At 32.4% G+C, this 27,258-nt stretch overlaps 1 protein-coding gene across 1 annotated transcript in view; it reads left to right on the top strand.

Moving 5' to 3' along the window:
• LOC129741801 (pancreatic lipase-related protein 2-like) overlaps positions 1-26,978 on the top strand; it is a 32,483-nt gene extending 5,505 nt beyond the window's left edge. The window contains exons 2-5 of the mRNA XM_055733593.1: positions 7,410-7,673; positions 25,417-25,651; positions 25,945-26,238; positions 26,479-26,978. Coding sequence (XP_055589568.1) covers positions 7,410-7,673; positions 25,417-25,651; positions 25,945-26,238; positions 26,479-26,539 — 854 coding nt within the window. The 3' untranslated portion in view covers positions 26,540-26,978. The remainder of the gene's footprint in view (positions 1-7,409; positions 7,674-25,416; positions 25,652-25,944; positions 26,239-26,478) is intronic.
• Positions 26,979-27,258: the final 280 nt, after the last annotated feature.

Genomic DNA, 27,258 nt, shown 5'->3' with positions numbered 1-27,258 from the left:
AATCTGGGACAAAACATGTCAAAACAGATTCAAAGCAATTTGAAATTGCTTATTTTATATTGAATTAGATGAAGGTCGAATTTAAGCTAGCTGTCTTCAAAATAGTTGCCAAAAAATAGATGATCTTTAATTTTAAGAATAGCTTAGCTTAGCTTAGCTTAGCTTGATTGACTACTCACATCCACCTTTAAACATTGAACCCGAAATGCTTTATTTAATTAACAAGTATTAAAATAATATTGACTAATGCCGTTGAACTTCCTCAGTATACTTTATAGAAACTCTTTATTGGTATAACAATGATATTGAATAAAATGCATTTCGAATCCCATGATCGCAGGCGTGGCTCAGTAGAACGAATTCCTCATCGCCAATGGTTGCTACTCCGTGATTGACCGAGGCCACCAATTTTGTTCAAAGGTCAAATGAATGGTGTCTGGGACTGACAGCACATTCACAATGCCCAAAACTGATGCTCTCTCTTTAATCATCAATAACGGCGCCGGCCACGTCCTAGTAGTCAATAGATAGATTGGAAAAGAGAGAAAGGGATGAAAGAAATAATTCGTGCTTTAGGACCGAGGTCACCTCTGCATCCTAGCAAATAATTTTATTGTGGGGAGTGGGTAAAAGGATGTGATCTGGAGACACTTTTGACCAGTGTAATCTGATTTTAAGCATCCTATTCTCCTATTTTCCTAAAGATAAAATAACTAACTAAATGCTTTGATTTAAGTGTAATAAAAGTGTATTTGAAAAAAAACCTGAACGCGCGTATATCCATGTCGTATCAATAAATATCATGTTGAATTTCAAGAATTCACAATGAAAAATGTGAAGCATTGAATGACCAATGTTCAATATTCTTTGGAACAGTAATAAAAAAATCTTGAATTTATTTTATCCTACGTTAATTTCGCTCATGTGGGTAGCAAGCAAATATCTGACCACCCTAAATACAAGACAATACATTTATTCTTTACACTCCAAAACAAAGAAATTAACACAAATATAGCGATAATTAAGTATTTGATAAATTAATTTCCTGACTGCAGAAATATTGAGAACTGGACCTTAGTTTTGATGCCGAGACAACTATTGGGAATCGAAGAGCAAGGGTTGTCAGTACTTTTATTTAAAACACTAACTCAACTCATTACAAAAAAAAAAAAAAAAAAAAAAAAACAATAAAAAAAAACCGTCATCCGGCAGCAGAGGAAAATCTGAAATCAAGAACGGTAGTCTTCTTGTTGTGTTCAATTTTGATAGTTAAACTTGAATTCTTATTATCACTAAAAAGTAAAAAGAAATGTTCAGGAAACACTTTTGACTAGTGCAATGACCTTGGTTATAAACTCTGTATTATCCTACGATCCTGTTTTTCCTGTTTAATCTTCTTAATTCACAGCTAACGTAAAATGCTTGTTTAACATATTATAACAAATAACAGAAGCTTTCACAAGTAGTTGGTTTATTTTATTTCCTACAATTCGATCTAAAAGAGCAATATTGTAACCGGTAGTTTTTGTCTTTTTGTTGGTGGCATTGTTTGTACATATATACATACAGTACATACACTGCCGCTCCACGTAAAAATGTCCCATGTGATTTTTTGATCATTTTTCCTTTTTTGCTGGAAACTGTTAATTTAGTGTAGACTTTCGAATAATAACTACAACAAGTATATGTACTTTACTATGAACTTATACAAAATTTTGGTCAATGTGGTTGTCTTTTTGTTCATTTTTCTACGCAAAAATGTCACATCCGACAGAATTCTATTAAAATGCTTAATTTAAAAAATAACGCTTTCGGGATAGATTAATTTTGATTTAAACTGTTTAATCTTATGTTATCGAATGTTGATGCCACGGGAAAAGTGTGTGAAAAAGAAGAGAGGAGCCATTTGTGCGTTTTTTTAACTGAATTGTATGTATTTGTTATGAATAAACTATACTATAAAAGAAATGAAGAGGCTTTGATTTGTACATTATCTCAAGAAGAAAGTTAGAATACTCCATGTCACACGAAGCATTTTTCGCCTACAACCTCCAGGTCGTTGTAAGAAATATGACTTTTTTGGCAGATTACGTTGTAAATTCATCAACTTGAGCTTTTAACTATGATTGATAAGTTGGTGGGATCTGAATTTAAGCTTAAACAGAAAATATTTTTCAAATTTAAAACGCGTTTTTCTTGATTGCCCGTTTTTTCGCATGGGACAATCCTGCTCGGAACAGTAGTGCATATATTTTAAACCTATACTATTCAACTTCACTCCTTTTTAAATTATATTCGAATAAAGTAATATCAAACAAATTATTTCAAAATGAACCGGTTAAATGAAATAAAACTTCCACATAAAAAAAAGATTACATGACATGTTTTCAATTCCCAAACTTTGAAATCATTATCAAATTGGATAAAAGTCTTTATAAAGTTGTCTATTTTTGTTCAACGTATATTCTATTTCTAAAATGAATTTTGAAGTAATTGTTTTAAATTATTTTGAAGTTATCTCATGACATTATGCAGGGAAAAACCATACCAAAAATAGTAACAAACAAGTAACGGAAAAATGGAAAATCAATCACTAACAATAACTAATAACAGGAACTGTAATCCAGTTAGAGAGAAATAATGTCAATCTGCAGATGATAAACATTTTTTTGAAACAGATTTTCATGTTCTGAGGGATACTAAAAGCAATATAAATAACGCAAGCCAAGAGTCTGTATAGATTTAGCAAAAAACGCTATTATTTGAACATTAAGAACCACCGAAACCACCGCCCATAAGAAATTTATAATGAGAAGAAATACGAGAAAAAAGAGGTACACATAATACACATACACATAAACGAATTGCGCAAATCGATACCAAAGTTCGGGGCTTTTATCACAGATAATCACTTTCTTACAAATTTGCGGCCATTCCCTATCGCCTCTGATTCCCCTCCAAATCAGCTTAAATCTAATACCTTAACATAGCTAGCATTTTGTATTAAATACCTATTTAAGATCTTGTTCCGCACCAATGCCTACCAATGTTAACAGCAAAATGTGTTCCAAACTCTATACGGCTATTGAATTTAATATGCCTATCATGTCACGGATATTCGGTTTCTACTTGAAATATAAAGAAACTACACCACTCCAACAACAAAACAATCAATACAAATCTCGTAATAGCTAACGAAAATTACGTTTACTTTAGGCTTGTTTATAGGGAAATATACTTAGCTCAGATTTTCAGCATTCTTTTGGATACATCTAAAAAAAGCAATCAATTTTCTTCTAATTTTGTTTCCCAAATGTGCCGCGAATTTGACATTTATCCATTCAGAGCGTTACGTTTCACTTTCCACAATTTCGTAACGTCTTGTCGAGGGGTGATCACAATAATTCGATTTCTCACTTTTTATCTGGAAAAATATTAACTTGGCAGCCCGATCCGTTGAAGAGCAAGGAACAAAATTGAAAATGAAACACGAAGAATTTTCCTCCAGCCGCAATTATCACTATTTTTCATCAATTGGACGCATTAAAACACAGAAACTTCTATCATTTTCACTTCCAGGCCATTTAAACTGCATCTAGAAACCATCACACAACTGAATTATATATTAAAACAGATCAAAATCACAATTATCACTCAGCTCAGATCAAGAAGCATATTTCACTATAGCAGAGTTGCCAATCCTCAGATGATCTTTAATTTTAAGAATACCATATTTTCTACCAAAAGAATCCACGCAGCCGTTTCTGGACGATTTTTTGAAAAATTTGTAAAAAAAAAGCATATCTCATCAGATTCTAGGCGTCGTTCTCAAACACACAAGAAGAAAAATGAAAGTAAATTAATTAAAATTTAAAGTTTTCATCGAATCACAGAAGCAGTGTTACAATCTTGTCTAAGAGTTAAAGAGAAATGTATGTACTATTCGGCCTATTCGGCCTATTCGGCCGAATACTTGGCTCAACTATTCTGTGAGCCGAATATTCGGCTTAACGGTTTTTTGGCGGTATTCGGCGCCGAATATTCGGCCAACCGAATATTCGGTACATCTCTAATAACTATTATGTTTAATTGGAGTCAAAAAGAGATAATTAGTATTAAATACTATCGCTTTTTTATGTCTAGAAATTATTTCTTTCGAGATAGACAATTATAATTGAAAGTATTCCGTTATCATTCGAATATTTTCTCAACAACGAGGCAATTTCTCGAAAGATCTTAGAGTGATTTTTGCCTTACTCGGCTGGGTTTTACAATTTCGATTTAAATTTACTTAACACCTTTGCTGAAGACTGCAAACAACATTTCGATTAGAAATTTCTTTGAAATTTCATTCAGTTGCTGGATTTTCGTAGAGCTGGAAAAAATCAAAAAGAAGTTTATGAAAATTTTATCAGAAGTCTCAGATTCATAATTACTCGTTGTTGTCGTTAAATTGACCATTGATTCGAAACCTTTATTTTATATATTTTTGTTGCGATTTGCATTTTTTTAATGTAGGGGAGAGTAGTATATCTAGGCTTACCAGACGTCCTACTTTGGTGGGACATGTCCTACTTTTTCGACCCTTGTCCTACCGTCCTACTTTGAACCCAAAATGTCCTACTTTTTACGGTTAGGACCATGATTCTTGTTTATCGAATTTTTTACTTTGCGTTTTTTGTTATTTTGATCCATTTTTCACGAAATCCTTATTTCGCTTTTCCATTTCAATGCAAAACTTCCATATTTCATCCAAAGTAAGGCATTTTTCTTCTACCGTGTCATGAGAACCCTGGTTTTGTTCATGTTTTGGAACGATTGCTTTTCAGTGGTAATTCAACGCTTTGCAGTAAAAAAGTGAAAGTTCGAAAAACAATTGATAAATAGGATCAATAATTGTTGAGAACTGTGGTTTTGAATCCTCTGTCACAATTTAGGCTCACAACGCCAATGTACTTAAAGAGGATTTTTTCCATCATCAATACCCAGTGGACCGAGGAACGCGGAAAACTCTTTATTGACGTAGTGAGAGCGATTATCTTACTGCAATACAGCAGAATGTTCAGAGTTCCATTCCTATTTGTTGAAAAATGAAGAGTTGCTAAAAAAAATCGGCTCTTTAGAGAAGTATGCTCCAGAACAAGAATAACTTCCTTTTTCATAAAAATAAATACTAAAGAAAAAATATTGAATTTAAAAAAACAGAATTACATAAAAGGGAAAAAAACTTCTTTAATCTTAATTTGTTGTGATCTCCACTTATTTTTATTAAAAATAAATTTGTGAGTACTTTTTTTTAATAAAATTCTCAAAATAAAGCGTCCTTGTTTTCGTCCTACTTCGATTCAAAAACGTCCTACTTTTTCATAGTATTTTGAGTAAAATGTCCTACTTAATGAAAAAAATGTCTGGTAAGCCTAGGTATATCAGATGTCTGTTGAGATAAAAATCACAATCCAACACAAACAAACGCAACCAATTATCAAATCATAGCTTGTGGGGAATCGTGGGCCACACATCTTGGGCCACCTATATTTTTATGTTTTGTTACACTTTTAAAACTTAAAATACGTTTTCCCTATCTGTAAAGTTTCCTTAAGCCAAATGAGGAGTTATGAAAAATATTTTTTCCATCCTATATAAATTTTTTATTTCATCATCTGAAATTGCGTACAAAATGAAATAGTACGTCTCGGTGGTCGAGTGGTTAGCGTGGTAAGACGGTAATCGCTGATCCATTGATGGCATGGGTTCGATTCCCATCTCGGTACTGAGTGTTAAATGTTAATCTTAAGTTGTCCACGTCATTTATTCAGTCTGAAAAGCTTAAATCGGCTAAGACGGTGTATGTCTTTTTAAATTTGAAATTACAGTTTTGAGTAAACGTATAAACTTTGCATGTTATTTGGTCAATTTTGATTTAGTGGCCCACGATTCCTCACCAGTTTTCTAAATCCAAAAAATATTGCTTATTTCAAAACAGTCAGAACTTGATCAAAATAACTTATTAAAAATTTAAAACGAATTGCCTTTTGATACCTTAAAAATGTACCAACCAAACAATTTTTAATTTCCATTTTATCTTGTATAATAACTAAGTTATGGAACAAAGAAAAAAAGTAGCCAATGATCCCCAATCTCCCCCATGCACATTTATAAAATAAATTTTTATCTATTTTAAAATGTTAGCCTTGAGTTTCATGTGCTATCAGAAATGATGATTCATTCAAGGATTTTTTCTAATTACACGATGCATAAAAATCTAATTTTTCAACATAAGGTACAAAGAATATACGAGCAAAATTTAAAAAAAAAATTGAAGCACTGATTCCAGATATTTATGGAGTTTTTTTTTCTATCAGCGTTTGTTTTTGGATATTTTTTGAAAAAAAGTATAAATTAATTAAATAAATTTTTGCTCATTGTTGGTAAAATTTTAGAGCATCAAAAAGATTTGAAAATTACTTTTTTATAAACTGAATAATCAACTTTTTCCAAGACCACGAGTGATTTAGACTTATGAGAAAAAGTTTATTTCTCGTTATTTGAAATTTTCATTTTGAAATCTATAAACACGGTAAATTTTGACGAAATTTTAAACAAAATTAAATCTTTGATATTTTTCAAACGACTAGTAAAATTTCGCAGGCTTCAACCAAGTTTATGGTTCAATAAAATTCTTCATAATGATGTCAGAAAGAAATTTAATCTAATTTATTGAAGTTTTTTAAAATTGTAGAATTAATATTTGCGATGTATCCCTGAGCCAAAATTATCTCGACAAGTTCTAAATCCATAATTGAATGAAGGATAGTAAATTGATTTAAAATAAGCGTTCAGTTTTTTAGAAGGTTCATTAGTTTATCAGTTATTAAAAATCGATTTTATCTGATTTTGATATGAAATTCGATTATTTGAAAGGGTGCCGTGCGCTATTTCGAATAAACGAAACGAAATTATATTATTTATAACTTTTTTTTTTTTTTTCAAATAAGATACGAAGTAGCTGCCTTGGACTAAGTTGTTAAGCGAAAAATTTCGTTTAGAGAATTAATGAATTGGCACAAAACCATAAGCAGACCCGATTCCACACAAGAAACAAAAATGATGTTGATTTTGCAGTACATAATATTAAATTTTCACACTTAAACATTAAAGCTCAAATTTACTCATGTTACCGTTACTTCAAAATTCTGCAAAAAACCATGGAGTTTTTCACCAATATTTTTGCAGCCAAAAGAAAATATTTAAAAAAATATACTTGTATGCGGGGTCACCGATAAAATATTTTTATTTTTGGTAGAAATCAACTGGGAAAATAAGCGTTACTGTATTTTTTTCCTCTAAGAGCTTCTACGAAACACACCGTGAGACGAGATGACCACATCTTGGGTAACTCAATTTTACAGCGTACCTGAAGCAACCGAAGACCAACGTTCTGGTGGTGGATTGGGGCAAACTGGCTAAGCTGCCGTGCTATCCGACTGCAGCTTTCAACACCAAACAGGCCGGCGAATGTACGGCCACCTTCCTTATTGGGCTGAAAGCGAACCATCCAGAATTCAGCTGCCGGGACCTGCACGCCATCGGATTCAGCTTGGGGGCCCACGTGCTCAGCTTCACGAGCAACGCGCTGGAAAAATCAATCGGCATCAAGTTCAGAAGAATCACAGGTTATGTACATACATATTCAAAAATCAGAAAACCGGTGGAACAGTGAATTCACGTTCAACTGTCAACTGTTGGCACCGAATTGCATATATCGTGAGGTGGCTTTTCGTTTTATGACAAGTGGGGTTCTCGATCTGGGGCATCCGTTTCAGAATGTAATCTCCAAGTAGTGGAATGAACATCTAACACCAACTTGAAGCGTTTGCGACATTGCGTTTTCTTTTTCTGATCAGGTCTAGTTCTAGTTCTATCGATCTAAGGCTTGGAAGAACTGTTTTTTTTTCAAGTGACAAAATTGAAAAAAAAAAGAAGACCGATCATAATAGAATGACAGAAATTTAAAACAACAAAAAATTGTAAAAATTTTTAAAATTTCTAAAATTTTGAAAATATCTAAAAATTATAGTATCATTTTTGTTGAAAACTCTGAGTTGATCAGATTTCTAAAAAAAAAAGAACTGCAGGGCAGAGCACGATCACCGAAATCCTGAAAGGCTCAGTTTTATATCTAGAACAGGGATGAGCAAACCGCGGCCCGCGGGCCGCATGTGGCCCGCAAGACCCTTTAGTGCGGCCAGCGAAGCTGTTTTAAAATTTTTTTGCCTTAACATTTTTCTACAATGGATTGTTAGAAAATTTATACGACTTGATCAAAAATACACCTTTCGCCATTCGCCCACTATTATTCAGATTGTTAACTTTTTTCTGGCATTTTAAGCATTTATTGTGTTCTGTTCAAGTCATAAATGCAATATTGTTTATTGGCATAACGTTATATTGGAGTTTGTTTGGGCAAATCATTTCGGATGGTAAAAAAGACTTATCTTGTCGACGTTCAAAATAGATAGAGGAATTTAATTTTATTTATGCTGATCATTTCAGTTTTTGACGTCCTGATTCTCCATATTATTCTTCATATTATTTAACAAATTATGATAAAATGGCAACACTTTACAATCAAATTATGTTAAAATATCGAGGGTTCTGAAGAACTTTCAAAATCATGTGAATTTAAGGTGACCAATATGTACGAGATTGGTCAAAGTTTTTTTTATTCAGTATTCATTTTTCTTAATTTTTTTTTAACTCCTACCACTTTGGAAAGCAAAATCCATTCAAGTGAGTCGGAAGAGCAGCCGAAAAGGAATTTCGAAGTTCGTGATGGAATCATTATTTTAGTTTCAAGCAAATATAATGTTGTATGATAAAAAATAGGCTTAGCAGATATTTTTTTAAAATTATTCTTTCCAATTCGGTAAAAAGGTTTGTTCTGTTACCATTCAAATACTGGCAAAAAATTAAAACAAAACCTTTTGAAAATTTGTTAATTTCTGAATATTGACGAAAATTACGAAAGTTTAATAATTAAGCCTGCGTGAGCGATTTTAGACTTTATATCAACATGAATCAGCCGGCATCAAAGTTATCGACAAAAATTATTAGTTTTTGATAAAAACAATAAATATCTCAAATTCTGTTATGCCACCCAAGACGTCTTTGACGATTATTGTGAAGCTTTTTTCAGAAATTCGGCAGATTTGAGTTATTTCACTTATCATTTGCATTGCATATTACCAAAGCCATAAAATAGCTTTGAAAATCCTATCCCAATGATATCAAAATAGTATTAAAAATTATAAAAATCTGGATGAAAATTCTAAAATCAAGTTGATATTTTTGAAGATAGTTGCCTAAATGTGTGTAAAATTGTGTATCTTTCTGTGATTTCGACTACCTTGTTCAACCTCTCAATGCAATGATCTTCAATTTAAAAAAAAAACTTAGTTTTTACCGTGTGTAGGAAAAAAAATCTGGGCTTTAAAGACAAGTTTTAATTGTGGAAAAATAATCAGAGTAAGTCAATTGGCTATTCAACGTCCAACGCTAAGAAGACGGTGATTTCTTTGAATATATATTTTTCACATTCTTAGTTATCACTGTGGTAACCTCCGGAAGATTTTCAAATAGAATTGATGACGAATAGTATCATCGGTTTTAACAAGAATGTTGTAAGAACGAATGTTCGCCAAGAAGTTCGATTAAAAATTTTATAGAATTTAAACATGACAAAGATTTAGCGGTGTACCTTTTCAAAATCGGGTATTTATAAAGTCGTATTCAACTTCTGTTTCTTAACACGTGAATTCATTTTATCTCTCTTTTTTCATATTTGTTTTGCCAAAAATTTGTAATTATAAAAGATGACGTAAAGCTCTGCTTATAATTGAAAAAAAATTGTTATTTTATGTGCGGCCCGCCGACGAGATTTCAAATTTTAATTGGCCCGTTAGTTCAAAAGGTTGCTCACCCCTGATCTAGAAGGACTTTCGTTCTATTATTATTGATTATCATTTTGAAGGCTTGTGATTAATTAATAGACCAGTCTAGTGATAGTTTGGAACAAGTTATGATATACTTTTCAAGCCAATTGCTGGACGTTCCCCGAACAGAGTTTCATAGCAAAATGATACCTAATTTTGCCATCCTACGCTGCTATCAAATTTTTTTTATCATTATGCCCGAAAGGTGCTATAATTCCAGAAAATGAATCTCAATTTTCATATACGGATACCAAAGTTAAACCAAGTGTAGATCCCACTGAAACATTGATGATACCTTGATTGGTCACCGCCTCAAAATAAGTTTTGAGAGCACAACGACGTCAAATTTAGGTATCAAGTAAACCAAAATTAGACATCGCAGAGCTCTTGAAACTTCTTTAAAACTGGTTAAAACAGGTGTCAGTTAGCTTTTGAATCAATCACAATTTTACATAACTGTACTGTCTGTATAAGTACGATATCTTAATGATGGCTAGTTTTGTTTTGGTAGAGAAAACAACACTAAATCAACACGCACCATGCAGGTAATGACTGAATTTGTTTTATTATTTTCAATTCAAACCTCAATAGACTTGATGTAAATTGGATACAAAATCATGGTATTATTTCGATCAATCATTACTGTTTTATGAAAGTAAAAGAAACCTTAGTGATTCAGCTGCTGTAGTAAAATCAACACTTTATCGGGCTATCATTAAGCTAATGACACTGTACTTTGGCATTGGTTTGTCATCGAATTTCAATATATTGATACTTCAACGATTCCTTATTTTGGCATCGGGAAAGATACACTTCTAAATAATACTATCATTTTGGCATCGATAGCTTATTTTGGCTACTGTTTGCTATCGGTTTGGGCATCAAAGTCTGGTCGGTCTAGAATATCGAAAAAACGGTTTTGTGCCAGAATGTCGAATTTCCGCAAAAAAAAAATTACTTTCGAGATCAGGTGTTATTGATCTCATCGTTTTATGCGTTTTGAGTCATATGTCATAGAAAAAATCAATGTTTTTTTTTTGCCTTATGAAGTAAGGACTTAACTTTTTTTTACATCGTTGCTTTGGAAACGACTGAGAAACCATAAGCACTAACCTGGGTTGCCCAAAAAATTCTGCGTTTTGGAAAATTAAGTTCTCAAATTTTTGTGGTTTTTGGTCAAAATTTTAAGACAAAATTTTTATTGTATCAGTTGGATGTAGTAATAATGCTACAAAAACATATAAATGAAATTTTTTATATTTTCTGTTGTAGCAATACATTCCAATACATTCCGATAATGTAGTCAATAGACAAAGGGATTCATTGAATTTTAAAACTGCTTACGACCCTGTCATTGCTAAATTAACACAGACACTGACAAACAAATGTAAACGAAAAACAAAACAAACTGTCCAAAATCAAAGTAGTTTAGACGATTGCCAGTAATTTGTAAATTCCAATTAAAAATTGAAATTAAGATTGAATGTTTAAAGAAAAATATAATTTTAGTGTCCACTGAAGAGGAGCGAAAGCCAGAGTAGCTCGAAACGTCTGGACAACTGGTAAAAATTGGTTTTTATATTAAAACTCGCCGAAAAAAGGTCGATAAAACCAAGAGCAAACATTCGCGGCGATAAATCCAAATTCAATGTTGTTCTACTTATTATGGGAACCTGTCAGTGGGTTCACTCTTTATTACGAACTTTGGTTTTATTGGCATTTACTTACAAGAAAATGCGCGCAACCACTGCTAAAAATTAGAGGATTATAATCAGATATTTAATTATTTGTAGCAAATTTGGAAATCTGTACTTCCCAGTAAGAAACTCCTATCGTCAGAATAATAAAGGCTAAATTTTGACTTATTTTCTATAAAGTTTTTAATTAACTGGATGAAAGCAAAATGTAGAATCTTTTTTCAGTTTTAAAAAATAGAAAATCAGTACAAATCTGTACCAAATTTTGAAAATCTGTCATCTGTACGTACAGATTCTGTACCAAAAATGAGCTCGAAAATCTGTACCTGTCTAGATAAATCTGTACATGTGGAAACCTACAGTTAATGTGCTGATTTCTCTCTTGCTCTCTTGCTCTTGCTGATTTCATTTTTCTCTTGCTTTCACTCTGGCGAAACCTTCGCTGCTCTTTGGTTGGGTATACGCCCGGCGTGTCAACAGAGCTGAGCAAGTGTTTCAATACGAAAAGTTCAGCGAGTTATATTTTTCAAGCCGCTCGGGAAGAAATGGACAACCTTGATCATGAGTATGGAAAAGATAATTTTTAGTAATTTGAGCATGAAAATAGTATAACTTTTATAATACAAATTCAACGAGTGGTTAGTGATATTTTTTCCCGAGAAAAAATTATCTCAGTAGCATTCGTAAAAATATTGTAGTGATAAATATGTTGTTTCTGTAATGAGAATAACAGAAGGATAGAATATGAAATTGTAAAATTTTGATGTCGAGTTGGTTTAATTCCCATAAAAAATTTCATAGATAAAATAATATTATGTAGGTACAAAGTTATTATATAAACTCTAGAACCAAAAAACTCACTACGTTCATAGAGCATTAGAATTTTTTAATGGTGTCCAATTTTCTTAAATTTGCATAAACTGTCCGGATAATTTCGATGCAATTACTTTGCGTCTGATGAAGAACTCAAATTCGATATTTAGAGCTTTTAAAATATTTCCGGAAGAACTTACTGAAGTCTTGTCCAGAAAGCAGGGATGACCCACAGTTCAGGTGCAAAAATCAAACGCCAATGGGTGGTAAGTTTTCAATTTTATTTAAAATGCTTCGTTATGACTAAATTGGCGAAAAACCTTCCTCCTGATCGAAAATTTAAGCTCATCCATCCATCCATCTCTTTGCGTCATACACATTTTAAAATAATTCTTTTTGAAATAAAAATTTATATTAAACCATGGTATGCATACCCATAATTAAACTTTGTCTTACCTTTCTCGTTGAACTAATAAACAATTTTTGTTACTTTTCCCAAACAAAGCCAGTCAATGCTAAACAAGTAATAAACGTGCATAGTAATGAAGTTTCCAACTTTATTTAGCTGCTTTTTCTGCACCCCAATAATAAGACTTTCATCTAATTTGATACCAAATAAGCTATTTCGAGTTGTTAGGTACCGTAGACTGGGGGAACTTTGATCACTTTTTTCATTCATTTTTGAAAATTTTGAAAGGGGTTGCTTTTCCGTAATACCTAAAAGCTTTAAAACCCTTACTGAGGTAAGTAGTATTAAACATGATCATTGGTTGCAGTAAATTCAAACAACATTTGTGGTCAGATTTCGAGTTTCGGGGTAACTATGTTCACTTTGGTTTAAACGTACCTCAACATCTTCAAATTTATTGTTTTGATGCAATTTAGCACAGAAGGCTCATAATATCGATAATAGTAATTTTTGTTTGGACTCGATTGAATTTTTCAACGTTTTCTTTCAAAAACAAATATACTCAAAAGAGGGACAATGTTGCTGCATACATCAGGTGCAAAAAATATAATCATTTCTTTATATTTTTGGGCCTCAAAAACAAATGAAATTTTATCTTCATGCAATTCCCTGAGTCGTCGCACTGTTCCTATGTTCTTTTTTTCTTCAAACTTAACCATTTGATAGAGTTTTTAGCCATTTTTTCTATACGGGCTTTTACATGGAAAATGACCGATTTTTTTTCAAGAAATTTTAACTTGAAATCGTGAAAAGTGAAGATAAACGTGGATAAATTTCGATAAAATAGCTTCTATTTTCAACATGGAGTTTACACTGGATGTGCTTACCAGTTACAGTTTACAGCGTATTCAGAAACAGTGGAATTTCAGGCCAAGAATGTGGTGTCCGAAGAATGAAACCCCCTAATTTTGAATTGGTTTTAAGTTTTATTTTGCCTTACCGGTAAAGAATAACATAAAGTTTGAGGAAAAGTTAAAGGGATTTAAAATAAAGATACATGGGATGAAATATGTGGCAAATCAGCAGTTGGGTAATGTCTGCGTTCGTGTGGAGAAAAGAGTTGTACGGCATTGATAAGCTCTTAAACAAGCTCGATAAACCAGGATTGGGTGAAATTAAATGTTCCCCCACAGAAGAAGAGGTTTTAAGTGTTGTACATTACATCGGATCATTTCGGAAAAATCTATGCAATTAGTTATCACAGCACAGCAATTTTCATGGCGGTAAAGTGAATGTTTTCGCTAGTTATAAACAGACAAAATTCATTGTCATAACAACATGAAGTGCAGAATATTAGTTCTCAACGCTTGCTCAAATGTGCAAAGCTCATCGGAATGGGTTCCGGTGTGAATTATGAGCAGACCGAAGTGTTAAAAGCATACCATTCTGTCGATGAAATGAAGTGAAAAAGAAAATTTGAATTAAGACAAACTCAAATGACGTCGGATAAAAGCAAAAGCGCAGAAAACTCAGGAAATCAAAATGGAATATTAACTGGGTTTCAAAGAAAGTGCTTTAGTTTCATATGATAGTGAAATAACATGATTTCCACAATGTGATGTGGTTTTTCCTAATATTATGTGATCACCGGATAATAGTAAAAATTGAGATATCGTGGCTTTTGGATGTATGGTTCCAAATCAGCGAAGAATGTTTGCTGTCGACCTATTTGGTGAGATCCAACCTTATTGGAATTTTAATCTTCTGTGTTGTATGATTTTATATAGTTTTGGTATATAAAGAATATGAAGCGTTTGGGGTGAGCCCTTTCTATGACTACTGTATGCACAAGAAGATTGCATTATAATGTTTAAATTTCCGATATTTATAAGGCATACGGAGTACATTTCCAGGATTTTTTTCTATTTTTTTTTTGTGCATATATCATGTAAAATAAATGTGAGGGGGAATATTTTTTATGAAAAAAGAAACTTTTCGAGCTCTAAACAGACCTCGAAAGGTTTCATGATCTACTGATATTTTCCGTTTCTCTTTTGTTTATTTTCAAGAGCGAGTAAAGGCGCTTTATCCTTGGTCGATGACCAGAAATGATTGTACACTGAAATCCTCAGCTGTTTAGCAATGAAAATAAAACTTAAGATGCTTTCATTTATAATATATATTCTTCAAAATTCTTTTAATCTAAGGCTTAGGATTTCTGTGTACAAAATAAATCATTTCCAGCCCTTCCAGAATGGTCCTAGTGATCGGATGAGTTTCTTCACAATACGCATGGTTACTTCATCAAAGAGCATTTTTCTTAGCATGCTTCCAACGATATTGCCCATTTGAAACGTATGGTACTGGTGGTCCACGTTTCTTCCTGTTCCTGTGTTCCGGATGTCTCTGCGTTCTCTGCTCCATGGTAGGCCCAACCACTTTGTGTTTTTGATCATTTTAATGTTTTTATGTTAAAATAATTAAAGACATGAACAAAGACAAGAAGAATAATAAGACACTTTTATTATTCTTTGGGACTCAGACATAATTTATATGCTTTTAAACGTAGTAAACAGTTTTCAGATATTTTAACTTTGAACTTAGTCAATGATGATTATCTGCAAAAATTTCATGTTGATCAAAGTTACTCTGCTGATCAAAGTTCCCCCAGTTTACGGTACCTGTTTCGACCCGTTTTGTACCAGATTTCACAGGAACCCATTCTCTTCGGTGATAAACCCCCTATAAGCGACAAGTCATCTGATGTCCTTTCGGTTATGGGTGATATTTTGAAAATTAGATGAATCACAAGTAGGTGTCTATCTAATTTTCAAAAGATCTTGTATAATACATCATCTGGTTGAAAATAATCGACTCATAAACATGAGGAGAATTAAGATGGGAGAAAATAAAAGAAATTGATCAAATCGCTTTTAAATATTTTTTTTAACCCGACAGAATATTTGATCATATATTCGGCCAAATACTCGTTTGGCCGAATAGTTGGAAAGGTCAATTTCGATTCGATACTCGGCCGTTGGCCAAATACCACTATTTGGTACATCTCTAGTTTTTTTGTGATTAGTCCGATTCTTTTAGAGGTGTTATTTTGATATTATAAAAAAAAATCAATAAAAATGATAGGATTTTCATCACATTATAAAGAAAGATAGCAGTTTTTAGCTTATAATAACTTCAGCCAAATGATTATTATGACCATGCCTTCAGTACCATTTCATTCTCATGAAATTTTCCCCAACCAAATAGACAACTGGCTGTCCTAATGCTTTCGATAGTCTCACGAATTTCATCTTTAAGGTCTTGAATTGACTCTGGATTGTTGGTGAAAACTTTGTCCTCACCGAATAAACGTTTTCCCGACCAAAATCATCCAATTCCGCCAGTAGTTATATCTGGATATTCCAATCCAATCCGAAGCCTCAGATTGGCAAATTTTTCCACCAATTTTTTTTTTCTGGTGGTACGACAAGGGGTTTGATGACGACCGAAAAATATTAGAGTTCTACAAACCGTATCTGCCAAATTTTAATCATTTTTACAGTGAAATTTTTATAATTTCATTCGGTTTATCAAGACTTGCCCGGATATTTGGTACAAAGTTATGGAATAGTTTGTCGTCCGCTTGGATTTCGTTGAAAAAAGCCCGGATTTATTCACTTTATTTGAAAAATCAAACGAAAAACTGGAACTTGGAAAAAAATGTGTCCAAAAACGAATTTTTTAAATAAGTTTCAAAAAATCAACACGACCGATTTTTTGAAGCCTTTAATACGATTAAAATAAATGTTTCAATGAAAAATTATGTTCTTAAGTGTTCTCTTCTTTGAATTTTGTTGAAAAATTTCTTGGTTGGTTCAAATTCGCCCGTATATTGCCCAGATTTTGGGTTGGAAATTTTGAAATATTATGCCCGGATTTTTCAAGGTGTATTTTTTATAATACAGCGGATTTTTTCAGCCCGGATACGTGTTAGAAATATTCTGGCACCCTTATGTATGACTGTTCAAATTAAAAACATTCTACACTACGCAAAAGATTCCCATTTGAAATCGGAGTAAGTAAAAGTATAATTTTCAGATTTTTTCACTGTTTTTAGAATTTTTTTTTTCATTTTTTGAAATAAACATTAAATTTGATACGAGTTGAGCCAAAGAGTTTCAATTAATGTTCAATAAATTATCAAATTGTATTGCGAATTCTATCATTACAATTTGATTTAAAAAAAAACTGAATCATTACAAGAAAAAACAAATTCAGCATCTTCCTTGACTTTTCTGAATGATTTTTTTTAATTCTTTATGAATGACAAATAAGTTAAGTAGGTGTTTTATATAGTTTTATGTGTTTATAGTTCCTTCTAAATACTAACTATTGTAATTGAAAAACATGTTTTTGAACTTAAATTTACAACATTGATAAACACAACCTAATTGTAGTTCTCATTTGTTTGATTGAAGAGGGAGTTTAACAGTAGCTGTCACTCGTCCTCTTCAGTAAATCCTGTGATCTTGTTAGCTATAACACTTCAACATTTTCTCAGACCTGAGATTTAGGTTTTTCTCATGTTCTCAGGTTGATTGAAATAACGGAGTTTTCTGACGTAATAAATAGATAATCTCGGGCAGGCAAAAAAAATCGGTCCCCTGAATTGATCTGAATACTAATCTCGTCACTGACCTTAGCTAACGCCTTCTGAATTATTCAAAAAAGATAAATGTCCTCTTCAAAATTATTAGTGTGGCTTAGACTCAAACGAAGCTTGAAAGTAATTCCGCATTTCGATAGAGTATTTCATATACAAAACAATATCCAATCGAGATCTTTAAAAAAATTAAAAAAAAACCTACCCTAATAATAATCTAATAAAGCATGGATGAATCTGTATCGATTTGTCTCCAAAAATTTGAGTTGATTTTATTAGTCATCTTTTTAATCGGTTCAATTTCGCTATCCAAAGAACATCTTCGGCGCTGCTCCAAGGCGAAGAACGCTAAATCAAGTTCAAAGTCTTGTTTCGAATCTATTATACCGATTTGGAGCTGCATTCATTAAAGCTGATTAAAATATTCTCTTCAAAATCTTCACGTTTATACTCCAGCCAAAATTAAGTTGGTCAATGTTGGTGACGAAATTGTGAGATTTTCATCATCGAGTGTATCGAATTTTGGATGCCTACAATATGATTTTTCAACGTTAGATTCCGATCAATATGTTTCCCAAAATATGTCACGTTTTATAACAATTCTCTAAAACACCATCAAAAATAATGGCATGCTTTTAATAAGCCTTGAAAATGTAAAGAAGTTTTAAAAGCTGATAAAAGATGATAAATTACAGATAGATGATAAAAGGGAAAAAGAATCAACAAAGAAAATCCTTTGGATTTTATTTCATAAATCTGGATTTGTAAAAATATTTTATTTTTGAAATTAATGTTGTATATGCGTACAACTTTGACAGCCGAAAAACAAGAAGGTCAATTGCGTATTGCGTTAAACCTCCTCACGATGTCTTTTTTCCAAAAATAATAAAATTCAAGTATTTGTTCCAGTGATTTTAGAGATTTCTTCGCGGTCCTAGAAGTATTAAATTGAAATGAACAAAGAAAAGACACCTTCATAAAAGCGATTTTCAATTTTTAATAGCGCTGTCAAATACTTATATGCGTATTTCTAATATCTATGAATTGGAAAAGTTTTCTTTGTACTTACAACTAAAGCCATAAGTTCCCTGCGAAGGATTTTTTTTTCGACAATAGTGCGATGCGAGTGTTTCCTGTATTATTTTTAAATTTTATAAAGATGACGATTTTTTGCAGTTGAATAATCTCAAAATTACGTCGTGTCCTCTATTCAATGAACATCAGTTAGTTACCGTATACTATAGAACCAGAAGAATTGCTCATCGAATTCCAAAACATGTGTAAACTTTCTTGTACCCGCTCGCGCAATGTATGTATGTTAAGATCAACGAGTTGCCGGTGAACATTCAGGTTTTAAACTACTTCAGTATGTGGGAGATCGGAGTTAGGTACTTGGACACACAAGCCATTAAGTAGCATGTTTTACGACCCTATGGGAGCAGCAACCATTGATTCTTGAGCTACACTGCGTTTCGCACAGAGGGTTTATTTTTCAAATATATTAAAAAGCTAAGATTGGATCACAGTTTGGTCCTTATTCATTGAAATCTGATAAAATATTTGATAATTTAACTGCCAATAAGGCGAAGGCCAAGTATATAATGAGATAAAAGCCTTCCAAAAATGATTGATGTATGAATGAATGGAAATTGTACCTTCTTCAGAACAGCGATTGAATATCGATTCATTTTTCACTTCAAATAATGGCCCCGGAAGTGGCAGTTCAGCATTCATAGCAGAAAAAGATAAATGTCAAGTTCAAGAAACCTGTATCCAAACATCTTGTACAGTTAAATCGTGGTACCTACCTAGTTATCTGCCTTTGGAAGTAATGGAGCGAAGATAAATGAATGTGAAAAAAAAAACTGCGGGCCATATTGCTCGCATGCATTGAGCGATGCAATCTAAAAAAGGAATGTATGATTACCTATATACTTTTTTTTACTAACAAGCGTGACCTATTTGCAAATCATAGCTTGTGGGGAATCGTGGGCCACCTTTATTTTTATGTTTTTATACATATTCAGAACTTAAACCAAAAAAAGCTTTTAATAACTGCTTTCTTATGTTCTTAAGTTTTCTTATGTTAAATAAAGAGTTATGAAAAATATTTCGTCCATTTTTTCCAATGCGATAGAGAAGAACATAAATCCTATATGAGGAATTTTGCCGAAACGTTTGAGAGCCAGGAATTAGGAACTATTCGATCATACACAACTCTCTTTTTTATTTGCTCATCTGAAATGCTTTAAAATAACTAAATGAATTATAGAAATTTCAGTTTTGGGTCAACTCATAAACTTTGCAAGTTATCTAGTCATTGGAGATCTAGTATTGGAGAGATAAAAAAAAACCTAATGATACCTTGAAAAATGTAGAAAACGTTTCAAATTATTTTTTCTTTTTATCTATTATAATAAAGAAGTTACGAAGCAAAAAAAAAGAGCCCATGATACCCCACTCTTCCCTACCCAAATAATTCATTACTTAGTCGTGTTTCTAAAGAATATAAAGGTATCAATAACATTAGTAAATTTTGACAAATTCTGAAATGGAATTATCAAAGATCCAACAGTTTGATTTATAATCTTATCTAAATAAATTCTTGGTCAATTATGACAATGTGCCAGCTACGTGAGATAAAACAAAAATCAATTTTTTGGTTCCTTTTTTATTTAGGTGACTTTTTAGAAATCGAAATTTTAGGCGCTTTGAGGCATCCCTAAATCAAGTCCGATTGTGCTGAAATGTTCCTTAGGTCAGTTTTTTGGACCAACCTACAAAAGTTCTAAAGTTGTTAAGTTCTAAAAAACTTTTAAAAAATGTGGAAAAATCCTAAGCTCTTTTACCAAGCTTTCATAAATCTACGGGACATGTTATCGATTTTCTCGCATTGACTTGTTGTAAGCAAGATTTTTTGATATTTGGCGTTCTATAACTTAGAAACCGTTGGACCAAATTTATAAAAGTGGACGGGTATCCTTGAGTTACCAGAAGTGTTGTTTTTCATTTTGTAGAATAAAGTTTCATTTTTACCTGTATAGTATAAGGAAAAAAACGGGATATCTCCTATTTAGTCGATGTGTTAAAAACCGGTTAGCTAAAAATATTTCTAGTTGCCACAAATTGAAACTAATTCAATTAAAAATTGTTCTTTCTTTCTTTCTTTGATATCTCATTTTTTTCTCATACTTTCCATCACCTTTGAAAATGTGATAATTTTCGGATACGAAAATGTACCAAGACGAGCTAAAAACATGAGGTTTAATATAAAATTTAATTTTTCGTTGTCAAACTTAGACAAAAACATCTCAAAAGATATTTAAAAGTTGAGTCCAAATGTGTTAATGTTTAATCAATTTTTTCTTATTTAAATATGGAGGATTTTCAGACAAATTTACCTTCACAGAAATAATACTATTTTCAAATGTTTAACAAAGTACTATTAAAAAAAATGTTTTCAAATTTTTGAGTAGTAATTTTTTTTAAAAGTAAATTGATGGCAAATGAAACTGAATACAACAGTAATAATTTATATTGTACTTATTACTTTGTATCACAGCAGCTTTGCATCCAATTGCAATTTTTTGTAAAGGTACTTAACTTATGCACCGTTCAGCTGGTTTGAAAACCAAATTCATAGAAAATACCAGATTTCAATAATCACCTACTTTTCCATAAATATGTAAAAATTTCACAGATGCCTTAAATCTCAATTTAAAATTAAAAAATAAATTCTATAGTGTGTACAGTTCTTTGTGCAACAATTAATCAATGTTTCGCCGGTGAATTGTGAATATGTGGAATTTGTGACAATTCACAAAAATCTATAACCTGTGACACAGCTTTCGTGACTTAAATAGTTTTACAAACTCTGAGTAGATAATTTTATTATTTTTAAGATAAGTTAACCACCGGTTATTGATTTTTGTAAATTTATTTCATTTGCGTATATTGCCGACGTGCAAAAGTGTCTTTGGAAAGCTTATTGTAGGTAAATTCAAATGAAGGATTTTAAAATTTATACATGGAGTTTATTTTTAAGTTTCGCTTTATGATTTCAATACTGAGCAGTTTTGTTATTCGAATTCAATTATGATTTCACCGCCCCCTTGAGCCCTTTCAACGCCTCTCAAAAATCAACGCAATGCTCATCACCCCCCTGGAAGCTCTCAACGCCCCCCAGGAGTGGTTCTGACCATTTTGAAAACCACTTTGCTAGAAGGATTAATTGAAGCTAAAATCAGCTGCAAATCAACACTCAAAGACCCAAGATAAAAAAAAAGTCGGTCCTCAAAATCAAAAAAGGTGTTATTTACCATTCCCTGAACCGAATTTCGACCTATTGGATTGTCAGCCAATGTTTTGCTTATGTGTCTTATAAAATGGATGTTTAATGAAATAAAAATTAATATAATAAGCCGATTATAATCAGCTTTGCTTCAAAAGGTAACAGAAAAACAAAAAGTTGTTTTGTGCATGAGTTGCCTATAAATTCTAGAGCATGGAGTTGCCCAACTGAACGATGTTCCAAATTTCCTTCTATTTCTTCCATCTTAGTGCCCCTCATGTTTTTGAGTTGATTATTTTCAACCAAATGATATTGTCAGATGATTAATTACAAAAATATTCTTCAAAAAGGGTCTCTCCAATTTAAAAAAAATGTCACCAATAACTAGAAGGACATCAGATGACTTGTCGCTTCTAGGGCGTTTATCACCAAAGAGAAAAGGGGAGATGAGGGCATAACGAGCACCCGAGGCATAATGAGAACTACGCTTTTCTACGAAAGTGCGTATTTTCTTAAATAAATTTTCATGAGGATTTGTTTGTTTGTTTGAGTGGCTGGTTTTCAGCTTCTGGCAAAATTTTTTAAAATGCATTTTTTAACATTTTCATCTAGTTTTTCACGTTTCAGCCCGTTAGGGAATAGGCTTTTCAAGTGTCTGAACACGAAACAATAATGTAACCTCCATATTATAGCTATTTTCTATGGTTAAATAACCGTTTTCCTTAAGGTGGCCATTATGCCCCCATCTCCCCTAGGTTCCTGTGAAATCTGGGACAAAACACGTCGAAACAGGTGGAAAGTAATTTGTCAAAAAAAGGGCCAATCTGAACAAAATCTTGGTCAGAAAAATATCGTTATCGAAATTCAAATTCAACTTAAAGTGAAAACAAGACCAAAAATGCACAATAAATCCGGTAAGTCTTTAAAAAATATTCAAAATTATGTTGCTTTTTCTGAACTAGTTATTTAGTTGAATTTAAAGCTTGAGACATGAGCATCAGTGCACAGAAATAGAACACATAAATATTAACATGAGATTTCAAAAGAAATTTAATCCAAATTCTCAAATGAATTTCAGGTCAGATCAGCATATATAACCTCTTTTAGCAAGATAATAATATTTGGTAATTTTTAATCATCTTAATTTACATTTCCTTTCTTTATTTTCAATTGAAAAGTTGATTGAAAAATTTAATTATAATATCTTTAATATGGGAAAAATATATTTGTATTATGAAATGTCAATTGTTCAGTAAAAAATTCATTTCGAACAAAAGATTTTATTCAAGAAAAAAGAGTGTATGATTGAATTTGATTTAAAAATAATTAAAGTTTATACGTTAGAAGTTGAAAAGAGGAATTCCATGTTTTGTTGTAAACATTTCAAAACGTTAAAGTTAAGCTTTAAAGCTGCTATTTGAATTATTTTTTGAAGTTTAATAATAATGATCAATTCTAAAAAGATTATTTAAAAAAAAAGTGGAACGTTTATAAATATCAAGTGCATTTCAAGCTCTGAATATTTTTTTCGCCGTGCATTGAAAAATTGGGTCCTGACAATGACAAAAGAGATGATAAACTGTGTTTTTGAAATTAATCTTCAAAGAAGATTATGTTTTCAGAAAGCAAAAATTCTAAATTAAAAAACAATGACAAACTTTTTTAAATATTTCAAATAATTAAAATAGTTTGACTATAAAATGCAGTAAATTTATTTAAAAATTTCAAAAAACTATACTGTAAAATTCCGAACTGAATTGATAATACAAAAATATTATGATCAAAAGGTAAGTTTTTTATCATTTTAGATGAAATTTTCAATAGAAACTTCATCCATTTCAAAAACTTATTTATAGAATTTAATCGATAACTTCAGAATACAGCATTTTCGTGCCTAAGTTAATTTAATAGATTTTGGAGTCCTGAACTCGAACCTTGCACAATTTTTGTCTATCAACTCTAGTTTGGATGATATAGAGTTTATTATTTTAAAAATAAATAAATAAATAGATTTATAAAACATATAAAATGAATAAAAAAAAAAGATAAATAAATATATTAAGATCATGACGATGATAAATGATCTTAAATAGTTAAATTTATCCGTTTATTTTTAAATTGGAAAGATATCATAACAGGTACATATATCTGGCATTACTGAAGTACGTTATAAGAAAGGTTTTTTTTAATAAAACCTAAAAGTTATAGCCTGCAAAATGCTTTGATTTTTGCTTCTGAAAATATAAAATATTCAAAATGGAATGAAACATTTTAAAAAAATCGTTGAAATTCTCATATTTTACAGAATGGGGAAAAGTAAACCAAAAGAAACTTTTCTGATTTTTTTCGCAGAAGTCAATGTTACTTGCGGTCTTGGGAAAAGTTGATAGTTAATTTAATACCTTTATTTTAAAATTTTTTATAATAGTTTTAAGTTTTGCCAAAAAAGTGTCGAATATTCTGTCTATTTTCATATTTGGATTCAAGGCACCCAACTTAATAGAAGTTAGCTCTATTCTTTGCACTAGGAAAAATGTGAATTTTGTGGGCTTGTGTAATTTATTAAACTTCTTATGAAAATGTAGTTGTGCATTAGGAAGAACAATAAATACAGAGCAACATTGAGGGTGGCATTGGTTATTTGAAGAATATTTTATATAGGCAGAAAATTTTCATTGAAAATTTGAAATTTGTATTAATGGTTGACTAAATATTTTAAACTTTTTTGGTTACACTTCTTAATAAAACCCATTTTATAGACGAGATAGGTTTTTTGTGTCAAGATATGAGTTTCAATACAAAAAGTTTATTGAATTACAGCAGTTTTTGAGTGTTTTATCATAGCACATGTTTATAGTTATTTAATTCATCACAGCTGTGCAGAAAACCTCTTGAAGTTGACTCCAATAATGACACATTCTCCTGAAATGGGCTTGATTCAGCTCAACTGTGAAAAATCAAAATTTTATTTTCAATTTTCTATCCCTTATAAGCCCTTCTAAATTGAATGTTAGGTTTTAATAGAATGATAGCGAACAGCTTTAACTATTTTTTTTTTATAATTTTCATGGTTAACTTGATTCATGAGTGAAAATAGTTGTAGTGATGTCCAAAATAGGTCCGTTACCCAATGTGTTATTTTTTCACTTGAATATTACTTTACTGCCCCCACGAGGTCGTTTTATATCTCTCAAAATCCAAAAAAGTCTTATAAAGTTATCATTATATCTTAAACACCAATATCTAGTTAAAACTAATCAGCGGTTATCAGAAATAAGTTCATAAAAGTAGATTAATCGATTACCCGATCATCTTAACTGAGGTTATAACCTAGAACAAAAAATAGAATGTGTGCCCAATGATCGATTAAATGTAAGTAATTCAGGGCAACGCTCCGTGACCCACTGCAGGACTTTTAATGTGATACAGTGAAGGCACTGATACTTGCCTTAGATTACTTTCCATAAGCAGCTGCCTTCAGGGTACACCAGTCCTCATTAATGAAGCTTCACTATAGGCAAATTAGAATCATATTGGTTGCAAATTTCTAGGTCTCGATCCGGCCCTTCCCTTCTTCGCGACCGCTCGGCAGCAATGGAAGCTGGACCTGACCGATGCCGACTTCGTCGATGTGATACACACCAACGCGGGGGTCTACGGAAAAATTGAAACTTGCGGCCACGTCGATTTCTACATGAACGGGGGCCAGGCGCAGCCGATGTGCGACAATGCATCCAGTGAGTATTGGAGGGAGGGGGAGGCGATAAAAATTAAGATTTCAACCCGGTAAGTTGGGAGGTGGTTATGCTCAATCTAGTATCAAATCGATTCAACCCCTAAAATATCGGGCAGTGTGATACGATTCTACTGTTAATATTAAGGACCATGACTGCCAGCCAATTACAGGTAACTTCAAGTGTTTTATATCCGTGAACTTAAAGCTCCAATGTCAGCTACGAGAAATGATCGAAGCTAATCGATCGTAACTGAGAATTTATGACCGCCCCGGGAGCTACATTTTCTTACTAAATATGATGATTTCGATTCTTTTCCATCCATGCTGCTCGGTTTTCGATCTGATCCGGTGTGATGAACAACCACCATGGGCCGGTAAACCATCGTAAAGATCAACCCCTCTGCAACCACATGATGGCAGCTGTCTTTTTCGCCGAGTCGATCAACAGTAAAACCGGCTTTTGGGCGACCAAGTGTACGAGCTACTTCTCCTACTTTTTTGGCTTCTGCCGGTATAAAGTCGAGCAACATCAACAGCAATTGCCGGGTGAAGACGATCGTAATCAGGAAAACGGCTTGACTGACAACAATGAGATTGATTCCGATCGAATATTGATGGGCGAGCACTGTGCAAAGACGTGAGTAAAATATTTAGCATTTCGCAGCACTGTTCATCAGACTGCATAATTTTATTGTTGACTTTCTGTGGGTAGCCCCCGATCACAAATGTATAGAACAACATTCTAACACGCCCACGACCGAATTTTACCCTTCTTCAGATTTAAATACAGTCCAGAGCCGTGTCGGAACTAGATTTCTCAAATCAGTAGGTACATAAATAACAATTTTCTCCGTTTGTCTTTTCCGTGCCGTTTCAGCGCCAACGGAGTATATTTCGTACAAACCCAGATGAAGCCACCATACGCTATGGGCTACTGAGGAACAAAAGACTGAATTATAATTTTCACTGCCACCAAACGTGTACATAGAGGCCGGCAGAAGTGACAGCGGCTGTCAAGTTCAATTCAAACTATGTTAAGCAGATGAGCAGGTGTCGAGCGCTTCTTCCAAACAAACAAAAAGTGAAACAACGAGCAACGAATTGCTGTTACGCTTGATACCATCACGGAAATCAACCTAGATTGCGCATAGCTGGTAATTAGAAGAGGAAAACTGACTGGTATAAGGCGTGTGGATGCAATGGGCTTTTTCCGCTATGCTTCTAATTGAATTTTACACGGTATACCTAATGTTTGTCAACAAGTTGCCTCAATCGCATGATTGTGTCGTTAAATGATTTCAAATTTCCAGTCAAAACAATCATTCGCCTATGTTTTATTTGCTTATACCTTAGATATTTATTTACGAAACCAGGTGAGCTGCAGTGATGTTTTTAGATAAGTTTCGACAATTTTTTTAATAAAATGATTCAAACGAGCTTCATTTAGTTATTGTGAAAGAAATAAACAACCATGAAGATAAATTATCAAACTTCAGATTTAAAGATTAAAAACAATAAAAAACAGTTAATAAAACCATACATAACCATACCATTCACGTGAATATCTGGTGAAAAAAATTTTCATTTTGAGAGAGCAAATAGAAGGTCCGAGAGGGAGGGAGATGGTCAAGGAAGGGTACAGTTTAAAATCAGTCTT

The sequence above is a fragment of the Uranotaenia lowii genome, chromosome 2 (genome assembly GCF_029784155.1).
Source record: "Uranotaenia lowii strain MFRU-FL chromosome 2, ASM2978415v1, whole genome shotgun sequence".
Classification (NCBI taxonomy): Eukaryota; Metazoa; Arthropoda; class Insecta; order Diptera; family Culicidae; genus Uranotaenia; species Uranotaenia lowii.
This window is presented reverse-complemented; position numbering and strand designations above follow the sequence as displayed.